Source organism: Aquila chrysaetos, chromosome 1 (genome assembly GCF_900496995.4).
Source record: "Aquila chrysaetos chrysaetos chromosome 1, bAquChr1.4, whole genome shotgun sequence".
Taxonomy (NCBI): domain Eukaryota; kingdom Metazoa; phylum Chordata; class Aves; order Accipitriformes; family Accipitridae; genus Aquila; species Aquila chrysaetos.
The window spans coordinates 1161631-1182424 of NC_044004.1; the positions used below are offsets into that span (position 1 = coordinate 1161631).

Sequence of the window (20794 nt, forward strand, 5' to 3'; positions counted from 1 at the left end):
TTGCAAACCATCTCTTGCTACTTAGATGTGTCATAACTGTTCTGAGACAGCTTTTAATCAAGGTCCAAATGATTTCCAGCAAAGTAAAAGCACCTTGCTCTGATGTTACTAACAGGGGTTAAAATGGATGGTGCTAACCTCAAGGCAGAAGGATCAGGTGATATTAAGAGCATGAAATAAGGCAAAAAGGCCCCTTGTTAAACATCAGTGGGGTTTTCTTTGTTAATTTTGGCTGGGTTTTTTTTTAAAGTCATTCCCTCCATCTTATCTTTCTATTTCTTCCAAGTTTCCTAGGGAGACATGAGGTGGGAGACAGATGGATCAAGACACCTAAATACCTTGACTAATGGAAATCTAAAAGGCATTTGAAGCCCAAGGGGTGACATGGAAATAGGTCCCACATCCTCATGTGATCTTCAGATGTTGAGGGCCTTGGGCACACCTTGTTCCCAGGTGAAATGGGTACCGTGTTCTCACTGTAGCAGGCTTCTAACCTGAACTGAAGGCTATGGCCAGCTCCACGTTCCAAAAAGTAGATGACTCATACAATACGAGTACATGAAATTCATAAGGTTTTAAATGGGCCTTAAATCTCTGACTTTACACAAACTGTTATTTTCCACCAAGTGATTACAGCAAACATTTTCAAAGGTAATTTCATTCCAAATATGGATTTAGAAAACAAATCCAGGCACTTCTTGAGAGAGAAAGCTAATGTACAAGTCTTTTTTTCTGTTAACAAAATTATTGTATTACCCCATGCAGATAACTTTTGAGAGGAAACTCAGCATGATGCTGGAGTGGCCCAGACACCACTGAGGTCCACCATAAATTAACACCAGACTACAGCTTTGAAATTGGTTTCCCCAGGCAATCTGGCATTTAGAAAAACCAGCGTAATTTGGGTCTATGGAAGTAGAGAGGTGTGACAGAGGATGAAGGCGATAATATCCCCACTTCTGGGAAGCTGATGTGGCTATAGCTTCTGGATGCCTAGAAAAGCATCTATCACATTCACGGGTGTTAGGAAACAAAACACCATTTAATTGGCAGTAATGTGTTCGGCTGCAAGTCAGACCCATTTGGCCTGCCTTTTCTGGTCTCCATCATCTGTTTAGACTCTTCAGGTCTTCATGTTTGCACAAGACCCAGCAAAATGGGCAGTTATTAGTTGGCCTGTAGGCACTACCATAATGAATGTGATTAATAATGGTGGATGCATTATCCAAAAGATACCAATCAGTGGAAGGAACTCGGAGGGGAGCAACAAAAGTAATTAACAGCCTGGAGATACGATCTTAACAGCAAAACCCTATATTTAAGGGTAATGATAAGACTAGCTCAAACCCATCATTACTGGGTAATTAAGAATTAAGGCTGCAACTGGAACATGTGTCTTCACACCTCTTGTTTCCTTAGTGCACAAGAAGATGACATTTGCAATGAAAGATTAATAGAATTCAACATTTTGCTTGACACCGCTTGGGAAGCAGCTGTGGGCAGGGCATGCAGGACCGCTCTCAAGAGCCAGCGAAGGGCTTCAGATCGCTGAGCTGGAGAGGAGATTGTGGCAGAGGCCACATAGCAACGGTTAAATAATTAAAGCAAGCACTATTAAGCAAGGCCAGAATACAGGGTAAACACAGGAGTAAAGGGATGCAGTTAAAAGGAGAGGAGAGAATGTAAGTTAAGTGAGATGTAAAATGGAAATGTTGTCTTCGTATGGTAAAAGTCCCCTTGCAAAAGGCATTAAACACTAAAGATGACCAGAAACCAAAACGTATGAGAGTGATTCTCAAAAAAAAAAAAAAAGCGTGTAGATCCCCCATGCTGCCGCCTTTGGCCAGAGCAGTGCAACGGGCGTTTGGGAGAACCAGCCGAGCTGCGAGGCTGAAGACAGGCAAGGTATTGGGCCAGGGGCATGGCAGTCTACAGAGCAATTCGGAGATAGAAAATAGCAACTGGCAAGGAAGCAGATGAGCTGAAACCCGTGAGTCACCTTTTCATCTCTGCCTTACTGCATCCAAGGATTAACACGGCAGCTACTCTGTCTGCAACTTCTCTTACGACAGAAACCTGTGCTTCAAAGATGCAAGCAAGTACATGTAAAGAGGAGACATCTCGCCGAGATAGTTAACTTAATTGATCGTCCCTCTAATATGATTTTCAACTTCTGTTGCATCTACCAGAAAAACAAGTGGGGAAAAATAAGCCAAACCAGTTTCACATCTAACAAGCCTCTCTCCCCGCCACTGCACACTCATGGCACTGGCAGTCCCTCTCTCAGCAGACACAGGACTGGCTCCGAGGCTCACCCAACATCTTGTTTTCACACTGTTCCTCAGATATCTCATTAGACTTTGCAGGGAAACCACATTTAACTGCAAAATATAAAAACAAGTTAAAAAAACCAACGCAGGGCTTCCTGCCTGGTGGTAACAAAAATGCCTGATGTCCTGGATGCTGCCTCGGAGCTCTTGGAGGGACTGTCTGCACCTTCCTACCATCGAACTGCCTCAGGTGACAGAGTAGAGAGGTGACCAGAGCCTTGCAGTGTCATGTCAAGGTGCAGACCCACGGGCCTTGGCCCTTCAGCCCAAATTTGCGAGGGCTTCCCCTCGGCCACCATGCCCAGGGCAGGCTACGGAAGCCCTGGACCACATGGTAGCAGTAGGAGACAGGGCTACATCTCACTTGATACAGGCTCACCTTGCACAAGTCCAAGCCTCCAAGTCCCTTTAAAGCAGGTCAGATGGACTTTTAAAAACCTTATTTAGCATCTGATGTTTTGATAAGAAGCTAAGCTGGATATCCACAAATGCCAGTATTACTGTATCTCTCAACGTAACCTCACCGTTTGCTGTTCCCTACAAGGGAGCAGGTGGTTCCTTAAAACCAAGCACAGAACCGAGAAATCCAGGTTTCCCCCTGGATCTCTCTCAAAGTTGAGCCTAAGGGATGAGTTCACACTGCAGCTTTTCTCCTCTATCTCGGTTCATATTTTCAGAAAAATGTGTAGGGCTGTTATACCTTTGAAGCCCACCCACCAAATATGGCCAAAATGGGCCAGAAGGTTCAGAAGTCATTGGGGGAAATTAAGATGGACACAAAGATAGAAAAACTGCACGCTTCATACAGCTAAAAGCTCCTGCCTAACTTTGTATTTCATGTCTTCTAAATGGAAAAAAAACCTAAACCCAACTCTCCAGTAACTATGCAAACAATGCAGAGAGAGAGGAAACCTGTATGAAGGGAAGAACAGGGCACAGAGCAGGGATGGAAGGGAATTGTGTTCCTGAGGGGAACACTCTTTTATTAAGCACCTCTATCAGAGGTAATAGGGAAAAATTAATGCATCAGAGGGAGACCTCTCATTACCCACCTGGCTGGCATCCAACACAAACCCACAATAACCACAACTGGCTTTCAAACACAGTAAAAAGACGCACAAAATGTTTGCTATTGCACGAGCGGTAAGCAGAAGAGCTGTTCCACACCCAGTGATATCACTTGCCTGTCTTAACCTCGCTGATGGGGTTTGAAGAGCTAATGCTCAAATTCATAACCACTGTCAAGTTACAACCGTAAAGTAAACCAGAAAAATGATAGAGCAGAAAAGTGGAACTTCCCTGTTCTCATCCCTTGTATGTCCAAGTGCCTCCAACAAGATGGGCTCCTGCCTGCCTTTCTCTAAATCTCCCTCGATGCTGAAGTTTGCACTTGCAGAGGAAATTCAACACACAGAATTTATAATTCACTGGACAGACGGAGAGGCCTAGAGTAAGGAGCTCTAATCCATCGAGTACGTTCCCTTGCTAGAGCCCAGAATGAAATTCTTTGAGTGCTGGAGACAGATTTTCCTTGGCGGGCAGCCACGAGTGTCGATCTGGCTTCTAGGAGAGATCAGCATGGCTGTGGATTGCAGCGACTTCACAGACAAACATAAAACCTTCCTCTTCAACTAACTTTCTTATAATAAACCCATGAAAATGAAAAGCTAAAACATTTCCAGCTGGCCAGAAGCTGCGGAGAGAACAGTGAACTTATTGCATGTGCAGGCTTGGGGCTGATTTGAAAGCTCCTGGAGATCTTCAGTGCTATTTGGACATTGAATGGTATTTGGACAGAAGCGCCTAAGTCACTTTTTAAAGAAAGATACAGAAGACTAAATTATTTAGGCACCTTTCATATTTTAGCAAGGTTATTTATGGAACTAAATTTATTTCAGATTTCTAACGTATAGCACTGAGTGCGTTAAGAGCAAAGTTTAAACTTTAAGGGGAAAAAGTAACTATTGCTTCCTTGTAAAGCCTTAAATATTTGAGTACTGCTGTCAGACCCTTGTTATAAAAGGGCTCTCACAGAAGGATTTGAGATGCGACTTGGTTTACTTTATCACTTCATTAAAGGCATTTATGGGTTTAGAATTGTCCCAGGATGGGAAGAAAAGTCCCTTTTTAAATTACTGTCTGCTCAGAATAGCAATTTTGATTCTCTGGGCTTGACTCTTCCTCTTTACCGTACGGTGATGGAATTGCTCCCAATTTGCTTGAGCTCAAGGGGAAAATCAGGCTGTCATTGTACAGAGGGATCTTACACTTGAGTCTGCTGCACTGAACAATGAGGAACTCTCATGCTCCTAGAGAACAACATTTTTATAGGGCTTACTTTCCACTACAAGGATCTGTATTCAAGACACAAAGCAAATCACTACATTTTTCTACCATTTTATAATTCATTGTGCTATGAATTAGTTTTGGTCATTCCCTTAAACTTAATCATCCCACATTACTTTCAAAATTTTCTCTCATCTACAATTGCTCTGTAACAGCTAGTACTGAAATATATTGGGAAGGGAGGGGGAAATCTCTTTAATCTCCCTACTTACTTGCGCATTTTTTGCCCAGTCATTTTTGCTCCCTACATAATCAAGCCAGACTGCTTCTGCCTGCTTGTGCAAAGCCACACTAACTGACAGGACAGCTCCAGGTAAGTATAAACCAATCTGAAACATAAACCTGAAATTACTTTCAACATTTTGAGAAGCCTGTCTGGATTTCAGGTTGGAAACACCCTTTCACCGGCATTCCGGCTACACCGGCATTCCTTCCCGGGCAAAGGAAAACAGCCAGAAACACAAACACTTTCAGGTGGTATCTTTCTCCCCGTTCATAGCTTTAAGTCAATATTGTGTTAACATTTAGTGGCTTAAAAGAGAAAGAATGCAATGTCCAAAAAGAACAAATTAAAATCAAGTTGAAGAACAAATTAAAGACCTCTCTTTGCTCTACCTTCATCCATCCACCCTTGCAGCTATCCCCTGCTCCCAGGCCCTGCAGCTGGAGCTGCAGTCCAACAAGAAGCACCACGGTGGTGGGAGTGTTGGAGCTGTGATGGCCCCTGAGCAGCCAACGGAGCTTCACACAGATGGAGTTTGGTGACACGTTACATGTAATGGGATTAGGTCATCGACAGGATTAAGGGAGCTGGGAACTATCTCTGCACGTTATTGCTAATCTCAATAAACCTAATCTCAATAATCTCAGTAAGTGATAGGTGGATTCTTCCCTACTTGGAACGATGAGACATTGTCCATTATCTGTACAATACTTGGCACCAACAAGCACCCCTGTTATCCAGAAGATCTAGGACTGCCTGTCCTCACCTGAAGCTCAACAGGCCAGAGCATCTCCCCTTTCTCCTCGCAACATTCAGAAAAGCTATTATTTTTAAATGCGAGAAAAAAAGTTGGGACTACCTTCCAAAACAAAGAATAAAATGCCGTGTACAATGACGACCATTTGACAGAGCAGGAAGAATTGTAGAGGGCTACTGTTCAGCTTTCTCCTCACCCGAGCTGAATTCATTTGGCTGTGTTTTGCACTTATGAACTGTACAAACATTTCACTGCTAATGCACTGGCTCAGAGCAGCTGAACCTCACCGAGCATTTTTAAGGCATTTCATTCTTCAAACAGCCACAGCTTTCCTCTTCAAAATCCCTGCATTCATGTCTTCGTGCTTGGAAAAGGACCAAAGCCTCCACATTTCCTTATACCCAGGAGGTTGCGAGCGCATTGCGTACTGCAGTCAATAAAGTGCCAAGAAGCTAATGAAGATAAAAGTGTCAACGCATAGCAGTGATAACACACACCTTTCCCATGTAGCTATTTTGACCATTTTGCAAACAAATCTGGCAGTTACTGGCAGGCCCAAGTCCGAAACGCGAACGCACGGCATCTCGACGTTATTAAACTTATTGCTGCTCCGCAGAAATGTCATGGGATGACAGATTGCTCCCTGCGCATCAATTGGATTCAGAGAAGTTCTCAAACCCTTACGGGTTAAAAGCAGCTCCAGCATGCATCAGAGTCCCAGTGGTAAGGAGATCATCGATACAAGGGATTATGCAGATTTAAGAAATACCCTCGGCACCCGAAAGTTTTCAGAATGCAAACTACGTCAACCCTGAAAACAAGAGGCACTGCATCATGATGGCAGGAAGGACAAAGCCAGGGGGGTTTAACAGACAAAAAAAGATTGTTTTAATAGGAGAGAAGCATCAGTCATTGAGTCTTACTTCATTCAGACTTTCTATCCAACCCATCCATCTTCAGTGCCAAGAGATGACAGGACCACCTCACGTTTCCCCCGCAGCCTAGTATATCAATAATGCCCATTTCTACCCCAAACAAATGACTCGCTAGAATGGCCCTTTTCCCTAAATTGGCTTGCCAAGCCCCACAAATGCCTCAGTACCTGCTATGGTCAACTTGGCTCTAACGGGGCCCCCTCGAGAGGTGGGCACCGATGGGTGGAGCCTTCCCCAATCATCTTCCCCAACAGCCACTTTGTCATTCATGGCTGAGGACCATCTGCGGAAGAGGGGACCGGGGAGTGGGGGTTGCCGAGCCAAAGACGGACACAAACGCGCGCGCACACAGGCATACCCTCCCCACACAAGCCCGAATGCAAATTCCTTCGCCCTCGCAAAACGCCTCTGTGGGCATTATCTGTGAACAAAAGTCCTCGAGGCGGGCGGTCTCTGCATCACTGCTCTCTCTGTTAGCACCACCTGCTTGGCGTCAGCCGGGAGAGTCGCCGAGTTATCTTTTTGCCGCGTCTGCAGAAGCCAACGGGAGCACAATGGACCCCATCGGCCAGGGTCAGGCATGGCTTTCTTTCTCACCCCCGTACCACCAGCCCTTTTCACCTCCACCATCTCCAGGACCCCAGAGCGCTCAATAAGGAGGTGGCTTGGAGCACAGGGAGGAGGAGGAGGGGGGAAATATAGGTCTCTGGCGTAAATCACCGACGCCGTTTCCCCTCCTCTCCCTTTCCTTAAGACCTGATGGTCTTCAGTCACACATCTTAAAAGAAAAACAAAAAACAAAAACACAAAGACTTACTTGTCTCAAGTCGATGAAGGCCAACTGCAGCGTGTCCCCTTGGAACCCAGGCACTGGGCCGGATCTGGCAAACTCTGTGGGAAAGAAAAGAGGATAAAAAGCGCCTTTAACTAACCATGGACAGGGAGATTGGCAGACGGATGACAGGGAAGACAAGAGAGGCTGGGGGAGAGGAGGACCGCGCTTCTAAGGAGTCATGTCTCCCTCCCTTCAGCGTCTTTGTTCGCCCTTCAAAATTCGTGTCATCAAAACACCATTAATTCCACCGTCCTGACAGCAAGGAAACTGTACTAATTCGACCTGAAATTTATTCCCATGAGCCGTACTGGGCTTCAGAGTATTTGTTTTGTGAATGGACAAACAACTCGCCGAGAAGAAAGGGGGGGATGGGGGTGGAAAAGTTTTTCCTCTCAACACAATAAAATCTTCAGCTGTGAAACTCTTTTCAGTTCCGAAAGCTATTTATATTTTAGGGCGCTGAAGGAATTTTCTAATTTCACGCCTGTCACCAGGCTCCATAAGCATTCATCAAAAAAATATGCCCAGCCGCATCATTAATTATTCGGCAGCAGATTATTTGCATTATCTGGTACGGTGCGCTATTGCCAGTGTACAGTCACCCCAAATGGGAAGAATCGCGGCCATTATGTGGCATATTTATTTATGTTGGATGAAGACATCTGACAAGTGAATAACATTGGCTTCTAAAGCGAAGAGAATATTTACAAGGCCACATTTACCTCCTTCCAGTGTAATCTGGCCAAAATGTCATACTTAAGTCATTTATTTTTCTTCTAATCCATTATTTAAACCAAGTCTAAAACCACTGAGGGGTACTTGAACAAATCCACGTTAGAAGACCTTAGCTCTTCCATGCCATTTAACAGCTTTTAATTGGTAGCGCTCATGAAGCCAACAACTGCACATATTCAAGTGTGTCTTTTGAAGATACGCCTGAGGTTGATTTTGCCCAACTTCACTTAATTTTCACCCTCTTTAGTTACAGAAGTAACGGCTTTATCTCCACTCTCCGTGCAACTTTTCATCACCGAGGGGACCTGAATGTGAAGCCACAACTCAACATCATGAAAGACTCAAGAGGGAGCTTCTGCCTTCGGCTGAATTTTGTTGCTCCTGCAGACACTGAAGATCCTGCACGCTGGAACGAAATGTTTTCTTGAGATGCAATCGAGCGTGATGGCAGAAAGGAAGAAAGGAGAGAAAATATACACCAACATACAGATTTTTAAGTTATATATGGCCCATTATTGCCGAAATATTCTGGTTTTTACCATACAGGAACCCTCAAAACAGCTCCTGCAGCTCCACAAAGCTGAGGACTAAGGATGGCTCAGCAGTAAGGAAGGAGAATTTTGCCTTCTGTCTCTACGACTGCACAGAGGTACTAAAGGACAAAGGCTGTCCTGTCCTTAAACACTAAGCAGAGTCATTTCATGCCTGATGGTCTTCTTGAATGCTTCTCCTTCCAAAAGTTATCTCATTTTCAAGCGAATGCCACAGAAGAAGGAAAATAAATCATCCCAGTCCTATTTTTAAGGACTTCCTACAGCAGCCTGGTCATATGAGCAGTCTCCATGGCTCTAACAAGAACACACTAATGAATTAGACATCGGGACTCAGCCTTGTTCCTCAACTGCCTTATTTCTGGAAACCAAAGAAGGGTTATTTGTCAGCTTTCTTGCTTCACCTTCTATTAAAATCTTGGGCTGGAGAACATCCTTCAATACAGATACAGGTACCTCCAGGGGCACAGCGGCCAGTTTTCAGACATCCACAGCTTTGCTTTTTAATATTTTCAGATGCCAGAAGAGCTCTAAGATTGAAACAATTGCTCATCTTTGCAGTGATCAGTCAAGTGACAACTGCTGCAGGACAATAGCAAACATGGCTGTAAAACCATTACTTTTATCCAAGGTTACTACTAGAAACAAATAATAAAAAATAAAAAGAGAAAGTATGTACGTGACTGTTCTCATCTAGATTTTGCATAGGAAAAGCATATATCAAAGCTAGTAGAAACCATCCATCGTTGTGCCTATGGACTTTGCCCCTTTTGCACAGGACGGGACTGGACAGAGACAGGAACTGCTCAGCTTCCAGCCAGTTTCACTGACCAATGCTGCAATATTCAGGCTGCAAATAGTCCAAAGAGAGTTTATATTTAATCCTCAAAAACTGTTTTAATTAATTCTAACTGTAAAGGCATTTTAATATACGTTTGCTATTAAAATTTGACTGTAGCTTGCCTGAGCCAGCACACACACGCAACAGAGGACTAACACAAGCTTTCTGACTCTGATCTGCAAGGGATAAATCATCTTTACACATTTGCTGTACACCCCACTGTCTCATCTGGAAAAATTATCCCAAAAGCCACATCAATCCTAAAACACCCCCACTTTGGAAAAGCACGTACCTGAGAAGCTAAAAACATTCAGACGTGAGAAATAGCATTTGAGCATCCTCTCGAGGGATGAAACTGCCCTGGGCGGCTCAGTGTTGCAGACATCCCTGGGTTGAGGTACCCAACAAACTGGCTGAACCGCTACGCCCTACCTTCTAAGGATGGGGTCACATCATGTTACTAATTATATTTGGAGAAACACTAGAAAACAGAAACCCTGAAAGGACTGCAATGAAAGAAAATTTCTATTTTGGATTTAAGGACTTCGCAGCTGCTAGGAATCTGTTTAGAAGCACACATGGAGCTGTGAAATTTAAGATCTTCCCGAAAGCATGAATTTCAAATCCTCATGAGAAAATGCCTGTGACTGGGTCTTGAATGTTTTCACAAGACTTGTGAATTTATCACTACTGTCATCTGCTTGTGAGCAACCCAAGACAGATTTCATCCCAAGACATGGTTGCTCGTTAGCAGCTCACCTTTAGCTGTCTCTTACTAAGGAACCGTATGGGAGGAAGGCTGGGAGAGTTATGGAGTGACACTGCCCTTTAACACTGCACATTACAACGGTAGCACATTGAACCAACATTTGCTTGAACAGTAATTCTCATCACAAGAACGGACTGGAGTCTCTACTGCATTAACAGTGGACTTGACATGCAAGAAGTGAGATGACGTATGAGATCATACCATTTGTATTACAGACGAAATGAGATCAAGAATACGGCTCAGACGCTAGAAGAAAGCTGCTACAGCACTTAGCTGTAAGGAGCCCAAAGAGGAATGAATGCAATGCTTCACCCCACGGTTGTTATAAAAATAGCCGTACCTTCTGTAATCGTAGGTCACATTTTACATACCAATGCCACAAACTTATTTTGAAGGAGGAATGAACAAAGTCTTAAAGAAGAAAAGAAACAAAGAAGAGAACAGAGCTTTAGAGGAAAGACACAGCCAGTTCTTCTTGGTTTTAATCTCTTCAACCAGATTTCAGGATAATTTTCTCGGAACAACCAAGCACAGTGCTGGCCTCAGTACTGTCGGATTCGTTTATTGTACTGTCTCCACTACCAAGGCAAGTGGCAAACATAGCAAGCCACCTACAGTACAGCCCCTTGAGCAGAAAATCACAAGAGAATAGAGCAGATCAGTATGCGGCTGTTTGTACAAAGCATTTAGCCAGGCTAAAGGTTTGAGAGACTTGTGTTCAGGCCAAAAAAGTAATGTCTTTGCAAGGTCTACAGGCTTGGGCCACCCAGGGCAGGTCACAGGGGGACTCTAACCTCTCTTCCAAAACATTTCACCGATGAAAGAATCAAGGAACAGGAACCGTTAAGCCCTTTACAATGAACAAAGAATAAAGAGTTCAAACGCACACCAGAGAAGAGACATCCACTGTAAATTAATTATACAGAACGGGGGAATCTCTTTTTGTATACTGTACACGGCTACGCACACAGGGACAGTCTTACACATATTGTGCGGTTAAAATGAACACAGCTGGTGACTTCATTCCTCAAAAACATCATTTTGAGGGTAAGATTTTCTCTGAATTACACGACACCGCCAGAATTCATGATGGCAGACCTGTGGGATCAGGGTTACAGCAGCTCCTGTTGAGGGAAACCTGGACAATCTGCTTGAGGTTGCATCAGCCATGAACAAGATTTTGTATTTGGGGAAAAAAACATCTCACTATTGCTCAGTGAAGAATGTAGGTCTCAAAGTCACCTTCCTTAGACAAACCCTCAGAAGACTATCTTAGAAAAGTCAAGCGACATGATCTATTGTACCTTACGTAGCGGCACAAAATGACACTTTGAGGATACTCAGGCTGAAGAACAAATCTCTGCATGGACTCTGGAGAAGCTCACAAGGGAAAAAAGGTGAGAAATGATGGGTAGGAATTGAGGCAAGAGGAACAGAGAGAACACCCCAATTTCCATATGAGCTTATACTTCACCCACACCATTCCCACACAGCCCTGCTTTGAAGCTGTTCCCCATTATAGGCCAAATTATCAAAGCTCATTCCCATCTGGGGAATTCCAGAGAGCTGCAGGGAGAGGGAGGAGTTACTCACAATACACCAAACTGGGTCAGATTAAATTTTACCCTTCTCCGTCATTTGTTCCTCTGATGGAACAAAGATGAGCCTGGAGTCCCCTTACTGCATCGAAACGAGTGGTCCCAGGGGCCATGATGGTCTGCTGACAGGGCTGAGGAGCATCCGCAGCCCCAGAGAGAAACTCCTCACTGATGGACCACTACATGGTTTCAAGTAGAAGAAAAGGAAGCTCTTCAGAAGAAATTGCACAAGATGCATGCCAAGAAATTTGGTCCTGGCCAATGGATGTCTCTTAGTAGATGTGAAGTTCTCAAATCCATTAAAATACTAATACTAGGAAAAGTGGAATGCGCGCATCTCACCATTAGCTCATTTGAGCCGCAAAGGTTGACAAGCATCGATAGTGTGTGTCCATGATGGGTGGGGAAGGGAAGGTGGGTGCAGAGCTGAGGAACTGTGCACTATCTTAAAATTACTTAAACAAAATCAGGTGTGGACAGAGGCGTCTTCTCTTCCTAGAGTTGCAAAGAACTGTAAGGATTGGTAAATAAATATCAGTGGGTATCCTGGTAACAAAAGAGAACACAGGAAGGTGTTGGAGATGGAGGATATCCAAAAAGTTGTAGCAGACAGCAGAAGCTGAAGACAAGGACAGGAGAGGCCGAGATGACACCGTGGGATTAGCAACAGGTTTACAAAGGAGACAGAAGAGAAGTAAAACAGAGAGAGAAATACTAAGGCTAAAACGCTGAAGGAGACAAGGTGACCGATTATAGGACAGATGAAGGGAGAATATAAGGCAAAAAATCAGGTGGTGGTTAGAGATAGCAGAAGCAAGCAGGAGGTCTCAGTTCAGGGGCAAAGTAAAAAGGCTGGAGAGAAGTTCATTTCTCTCTGACGTCACGTAAACTCCCAGGATTTGCTCAGGTCAGACTTGCAAAGACCACTGAAGTACTGTGCTAAAGTAGAGAGCATTGTCCAAATACTTCCCATCAGCATCCAAACAAAAAGGGCACGTTTTTGGTAGCTCACGGGATGGGGAGTCATGCACTTCTCCTCCATGCATATTTATACGCACTAATTCACCAGGCATCACTTTCTTTGCCACTGCGAGTATTTTGCAACCTCTAAGAAAGGTCAGCTGAGGGAAATGAAGGCAGCACTAAATAAATTAATGATACGCCCAGGGGAACAAATTCAGGGAGAAATACGGGAGGATAAATCTAAGCATAGGAAGGTGCCACAGCCGTGGACCAGAGGCTCCAACTTCCATGCCCTCTGTCACTCGGCGCACCAATAATTTACCTTTCCCATTTCAGAAAGCACGTACAGCCGCGCTTGGAACACAGCTCTGCTGTCAATACAGATCACTCCGCTCCATTTTAACAGCAGGAAAATGCAAAGTTTTGTTTCCCAATGAGGGACGAGTTTTGACAGGCGAAGAGGTGGGAAGGAAGCGATGTGCTCCTCTCGTCCTCTGAGGGAATGGCGCAGGTTGCAGGCTCTGCGACCAACATGCAGGCCTGGGCAAAGCACCGGGCAACCTGAGGGTCTGCAAGTTCCCGGGGATAAGCTGAACTACGTGCTTGTACGGGCATCAGGATATGCTTGCTCCATGATGAAAAGCTGTTCTTTCAAGCCATCCGTGCAGGCAGCTCATGCAAGCTGTGCTCAACCTTGTATTTGGGACAGTCTAAGACACTAATAGCACTTTAATCAACAGGTAGCAGCTTTCTAAAGCTGCCAAAATCCATGATCCAGTTCAGTCGTGTGCCTGTATGCTAAATACACCCGCACACTCTCGAAGCTCAGCGCCCTTTTGCTGTTTTTCTTGCTGCTCAGCCCCGCTCCAGGTTGCGATGTTCCGGGATGCAGTGCCAATGCGTGACCCCAAGCCAGCCCTACGGAGGAAACGCAAGGGAAGGAGCTGCTTTTATTCCTGACACGCACAATAAAGCGTTATCGAGTGCTACGATGAGCTGAAATTTAGGCAAGAAAAATCACCAGGAGGGAAAACAGGGATGCTGAAAGAGAAGGAGTATCTGAGCGTGCTGCGGGGAAGGAAAGCAGCCTTGCCACGGAGCAGAGCATCCCCAGAGCGAGCCGTGGAGTAGACCCCTGTGAGGCTTCGTCTCGGACCTCCCAGCAGCGGGAGGCAGAGGAACGGCAGTTCCAGCCCGTGGTGAAGGAGCTGTGCCACAGCAAGTGCCCTGGGGCACGGCAGGCGCCGGAGCCAGCACGGGGGGAGGATGGCCAATTTTCCGAGTGAGGCTTGGCTGCGAAACACGGGTTGGAAACCCCTGGCTTGGAGGACACTGCCTTCAGGCACTGCAAGGCAGGTGGGAAGCCAACCTGCTATCTGGCGTTCCTCTTCCCTGCTCTCCTATCAGCTTCATCTGCCACCCATGTACCATCATCGACTGCTGTCACCCCAGCTTGCAAACTTCTCCACTCCAATACTGCAGCGTAAGGAGTTCTCACCTACCGTCCAAACCACAGCCGTGGTCCTTGCACACCATCACAACCCAGGACACGCATGATGTAGCTTTGTCCTTCAGCATGGGCTAATATAGGTCCCCTCCCTGGCTCTCACCACGGGTAAGGAGCTCACAAACACATGGTTACCACCAACTCAGCCAGCACAGAACCACCACCAGCTGCAGTAACACAACCCTACGTGCCAGCCCTATGTCTCAGGAGGGTCTGCAGCTTTGATTTCTTTTAAACATCTATCTTTTCTTTTTAACCATACATCTGAGTGGCACTTGACTGAGGCTGTAAGCCACTTAATATAATAAAAAGTTATCAGGTATTTCAAGATCTGAAGAAACATAGAATCATTTAGGTTGGAAAAGACCTTTAAGATCATCAAGTCCACCACTAAACCATGTCCCCAAGTGCCACACCTACACGTCTTTTAAACACCTCCAGGGATGGTGACTCAACCACTTCCCTGGGCAGCCTGTTCCAATGCTTGACAACCACTTTGGTGAAGAAATTTTTCCTAATATCCAGTCTAAACCTCCCCTGGCACAACTTGAGGCCATTTACTCTCATCCTATCCCTTGTTACTTGGGAGAAGAGACCGACCCCCACCTCGCTACAACCTCCTTTCAGGTAGTTGTAGAGAGCGATCAGGTCTCCCCTCAGCCTCCTTTTCTCCAGGCTAATCAACCCCTCAGTTGAGTTCCCTCAGCCGCTCCTCATGAGACTTGTGCTCTAGACCCTTCACCAGCTTCATTGCTCTTCTCTGGACACGCTCCAGCCCCTCAATGTCCTTCTTGTAGTGAGGGGCCCAAAACTGAACCCAGTATTTGACACGCATCCAGAGATCAGCATCAGTGGCATGGAGATTTCCCTCCTGATGTGATCTGCTCAAACCTTTCCCTCTGTTCATTGTGACATCCCCTTTTCTCCCCCAAAATACGAGCCTTTGCCAGTGCACTGCAACAGGGTGGATACCAGCAAGCACACCGTGCAATATCCTAAAATCAGGGAGTTTGTCCTCAAAACCGCTGTGCTCACCTCCAGCGCCGCACACGCTAATTCCTGATGGATTGCAGGTTGGAAGAACATCAGGCAGCCGTCTGCACGGTGCCAAGCCCGCAGCCTGCGCTTGAGGGAGAGGACTGCTCCGGCGTGGTGGGCAAACCCCGGCATCTCACACAAATAACGGGATTTCCGCGTGAGAAAGTCCTCGGAGCCAGATAACGCAGCCAAGAAGGAGGTGGCGAACGGCTGCGCCGGGACCCGTATCGGCGCATTTTGGCACGCTCGTGTGTCGGGCTGGAGGATTCCTCAAACCGGCAGAGACATCTGTGTTTCTTATTGACTGCCCCCAGGAGTGGGCTGACTGAAAATTTGGAGTTTAATGAAATTTTAAATATAATTTTTATGGCACTTTTAATTTCTCATAAAGCAGCAGTTAAAAGACTTTAGAGATTATGGAACTGCTTATTTTATGATCTAAGTATTGTAAAAACAATCTGCCTCAACCACTGCTGGAACCGGTTACGTAGATGGGAAACACTTTTGTAGGAGCGAGAGCAGCCCCCTTTCTTTTTGCTTTTTCAGTCGTAATCTCCAAATTTGGGTTGTTACATTTGATTCCCACTACCTCTGAGGTACAGGAGATATGGAAAAATTATATATATACCAGCACCAGGAGGTCCAAAAAAGAGCAGAGCAGGGAACTAGGTTACAAGACACATAGCAATTACAAAAAGCACATTGCATGTCCTGTTAAATCTTGGGTTACAGACGTATTGTGGAAGACAGCAAACCCATTTTAAAAAGCAAATGCCCGTTCTGAAAAAAGCATCACCTCCTCTATTTACAGGTTCACAGAAACATTTCTGTTAGGGTTTTTTTCCTCTCCAGAGTTGTTTTTTTTCTTCTTTTCAAGTTGGCTCATTGGGCTGGAGCCAGAACTCACTCCTAAATTGAGACATAATTAGATGTGTCCTACTGTGTCTTTCTGGGCAATTCATTTAACCTCTATGCATTATTTCACTTCAGGTTTAAATAAAGAGGTGAGAGAATCTCTCTTGACTGCATAAAAAAAGAGCTATGTAAAGCCAAGCAGTAAGAACAAAAGTTACAACTAACACCTGGCCAGCAACAGACATTTTTAAAATGACTTCTGCCCTTCCCTGGACATCCCTTCCCCAGCCGTGCCATCCACGCACACACATCACTGCAAAGCTGCACCACAAGACTTTCAAACCTCTGACACGCATCTTGGGAAACAGCTTTTTGATGGGGAAAAAAAGGACATCCACCTCGACGGGCATGACCGGTGCCTTACGTCTCCTTGAGGGCTTTGTCCAGCCAGAGGCTCCAGCACGGCGGTCGCACCGGGGGGATAATGCCACAGGAAAACAGCTTGCATTTTTCCCAGGTTTCTCTCATCACAGGCAACCTAACAGGATTTTTAGAACCTTGCAACTCCACTCTTTCTTGCCTCTTTCACACCAAAAACGCTGCTGATGTGTACAGGACTATTCATAAGACCAAAACATGCAAGATTTGGCTCTTAATGTTTATTTAATTTCCTATTTCTCCCCAGTCCTCCAAAAGCTTTCCTTTTGAAGGTCATAAAATTAATAAACTGTATACACAGTGCTTTGAACATGCAAAACAAGCACGTTTCTAGGGAGGGGGGATCTGTAGTGCAGGTAAGGGATCCCATCACGACCTTGTGCTTCTCCTGAGCACCATCAGCCTGGTTCCAAACCCTAGCCTGATGCAATGGTTCATGCAGCCATTCCCTTTTTATGCTGATGGGACAGCAAATTATTTATAAATCAGGAAATATTTTATGAGCCCACAAGTCTGGAGAATTAATTTATTACCAGTGTCTTGTTTTAAGCCTAAACCACCTCTTTTTCACCTCTACAATTGTTATCTATTGTGTATATAAACCCATTTTCTTGTAATGTGTATTATATTTACTCTGATATAGAGCAAATTATCTGCACCACCTTCAATCCATGCTTAATATACGCCTAAGTCCTTTCATTAATTTGCCTCACCACCCTCTTAACCAGCTTATACCTTTGGCATTCACAAGAGACTTAAACAAAAGCCTAATAAACTCGAGGACCGAAACTCTGAAGCCCCATTCCCACATCACAGGACTCACTGGAAGTGCTCCAAACAGCTATAAAATCCTACTTTAATATGATAAGTACACAATAAAGCTGCTAAACTAGGTAAGACTTGGGGGTCTGGGGAGAGGAAGAGGGCTGGAGGCAGAGACATAAAGTCAAATATGCAACTGGTATAATAAGGATGCTGAGATTCGCACCTGCGCTTTCAGGTAAAAGATAAAAAACCAAAAGAACCAAACAAAACCCTTACAAATTGAAACATATTTTCTGAATATACCAGTTCACTCTTGGGATTGGCTTTTCCTAAAATTAAAATCTTGATGCATTGCTCCTCAAAAAGAGAACTAAAATTAGTCCCAGCGTCAGCAAAGCCACGAGACAAACCTGCAGGGATGAGGGAACGCATTTTTGCTGCCGAAAAGGAAGAAAAAGACTTTGTCTGGGTTTACTGTTCTGGGGCTTGACAGTGATGGATAGGAAGGTTACAGCACCGGCATCCATCTCCATTCCCCTGCCTGCGACGGCATCTCGGGCCGGGGCTGGGGGGAGCGGGTCGCCTGCCCCGCTGCTCAGGTTGGCGTCACCTGCTCTTGAATGTCTGAGTGCTCCTGGTTTTGTCTCACAAAACAATCGGAATTTAAGGAATCATGCTTTTAAACCTGATATTAAATGTCATCCGTTTTACTTAGCATCGGGGGCTTTCAGGGAAGAGATGCTGCTTAGTGACCCACGTTACCGATGGGGCGGAAAACTGCAGGGTTACAAGTCTGTTCGCAGTCAAAAGAAAAAGAAGGAAACTATTATTAATGACAAATGCTTCCTATTATTCTCAGCAACATCGCCCGTCCCTCTGCGGACACCGATTGGGAACACAGCTGCTACCAGTGCAGCCCCGACGTGCTGATGGGACACAAATTAGACAGCAAGAATTTAGGGCTCAAGGCATTTCTGAAAGAAAAATAAGGCATTGCTTGCATTACGACATATGATATAGCTACGAATTTTGGATGTGATTCATTAAACAGGCATCCTTCTCCCAGGCTATTCAGCTGAGTGCTGGAAATCAGCAAAAAGACATTAAAAAATTAAAACATACTCCCTACGAACACCAAAACTCTTACTGGGTAATCTTTCTCAGAAATAAATTTAGTCTCACTATTGATGGGTGCAGCTGAACTAAAACATGATCAGCAAATCGTTTTATAAAGGGTGGAAGAAGACCTTTTGACAGTGTTAAGTGCCAGACGATGATGAAACCAATACAACTGATTTCGTTGAGTTATCAGAGACAGCAAAAGCAAACCCACCACTATTTAGGCTCCGATACCATTTGCCCTGAGGCCAGGGACTATTTTGCTGTGGGGTTTAATGGGAGCCACGTCGGGCCAAAGAGCATTTCAGAAGACTCTGCAGTAAACAAGTTTATCATGATCTAAACAAGATACATTCCAATCTCCACCTCAACCAACAAATTGGATATTTGGAAAAAAAAACTTCCCCAAAATACTTTATCAAAGATTTCCTGAACTCTTTATCAATCCTATCAAGCTCTGTGTTTTCCATAGCCGCAGTTGCTAATCCATCCCAGTATTAATCCCAATCATAAATCCATCCCCCTCATAAGGTTCCTGTGCAGAAGTGTGTTCATTCTGCTTTAGCTTAATTATAAAAATAGGAAGAAAAAAAGTGGTTTGTGAGTTTTATGCTACATTTTTTAACCCTTCTATTGAGTAGGGTAATAAGCAACTTGAGGGAAACCTTACGGTTTCAGAGCTAATTCAGGTGTAAGCTAGATGAACCGAAATAAGCAGGGTTGAGAGCAAAGCCATGGTGCTGGCACCACGATGCTCCACGCACACCTCTGAACAGATGTAGTCATTTTGTCACAAAACATCTCTTTTCTGTATCAGTGACTTTGCAAAAACGATTCGCTTTGAGAAAAAATTCCCTGCAGCAGATAAAGAAGACAAACAGCTGAGGTCAAGAGAGGACCAGAACTTCTTAAGAACATAAGCCAGTTATTGTTTTCAGAAACAGTCTTCAGTAAACTGATTTTTGTTAGCCCTTCTCACGTTTTACCCACTCTAATCCCTCCTGTTTTAAAAATACTCCACCTCAAAAAGCAGGGATGGTCTGGAAAGCATCAAGGCGGCATTAAAGAGAAAAAGGAAGAGTAAAGCTTTGACCTCTTAGAATTTGCCGGGCTGCTTCTGTCCTGAAGATATTGCCAAGCATCTTCGTGGACAGCACCAGGGAGCTCTGCAGGTGTTCACCAGTCCCAAATACTTGGCATCACTAAAATCCCTGACTTGGGTCCCGACACACAAACAGGCAAAGCGAGACATGGAAAACGAGATGATTTAGCGTCTTACGTTCACACTCCTCCACGTCCAGGTTGAACTGCTGCAACGCTCCCAGCGTCAGCTGCCGCACTTCGGCTTCCAGCAGCAGCTGCATCAGCGAGGTGGAGAGGTGTTTGCACGCCGACATGCAAGCCGTCTGCGCCACCTTCCCCTGCAAGAGAAAAGGGAGACTTATCAAGGCTATCGCGCACAAAAGGCAAGAAGAACTTCTTCAGACCACGACTCGCCAGTCCAGCCTCTTTAACGTGTGCCATCTGCTATGGGACCTTCACGGACAGCTCAATCTCACAACCACCATTTTTGTGGAGGAGGAATCACCTCCTAGGACTTGCTACTAGCAGGATTAGACCTTGTCAGGTGCAGAGTGCCTGGGAGCAGCTCACATCCAGGAGAACCTTGGGATGTTTAGAGCTCTAAGCATCTCTCATTATCACATCCTAACACGGCCAAGACAATATACTGTATTTTATATGACATCCTACATAGATTGCCTAAAGTAACCTTGTTGATAGGTCAAAATAGTGCCAATGACCGTTCAAAACTCCAGCTTGCAACTAAACCAGTGTCTATATATATACCAAGACAGGAATTTCAAAATCCCTTTCCAACAGCAGAGGCTCATAGTTCGAGGTTTAGCCTTGGCTAAAGTAGCATGTTGATGCTCTTCAGCCCAGTTCCAGCACCGTGCGGTGCCTTCCAGACGCCAGTGGGGACCGAGGAGAAGGAAACATCAAGGCAAGGAGGCAACTGAAGAAGTCGGTTGTGTTTACATGGATAGGATTGCTCCCCAGGGCTGGGTAGTGGGGAATAACCTCAAGCACCCGGAGGCATCCTGCACCTGCTTGGATCATGGGGAATGCAGTTATCAATATTTGCCTTCCCCCAAGCTATCCCTAATTTGTAGTGATTAAATAGGGGG

The 20794-nt window shown here is 45.0% G+C and overlaps 1 protein-coding gene across 8 annotated transcripts in view; it reads right to left on the reverse strand.

Annotated features, from left to right (window-relative positions):
* Nucleotides 1-20794, reverse strand: part of EXOC6B (exocyst complex component 6B) — a 310232-nt gene that overhangs the window by 67053 nt on the left and 222385 nt on the right. For all 8 annotated transcript variants that reach the window (XM_030017657.1, XM_030017649.1, XM_030017629.1 and 5 more), the window contains 2 exons: nt 19885-20026; nt 7409-7482 (listed from right to left, as the gene is read on the reverse strand). In XM_030017657.1, coding sequence (XP_029873517.1) covers nt 7409-7482; nt 19885-20026 — 216 coding nt within the window. The remainder of the gene's footprint in view (nt 1-7408; nt 7483-19884; nt 20027-20794) is intronic.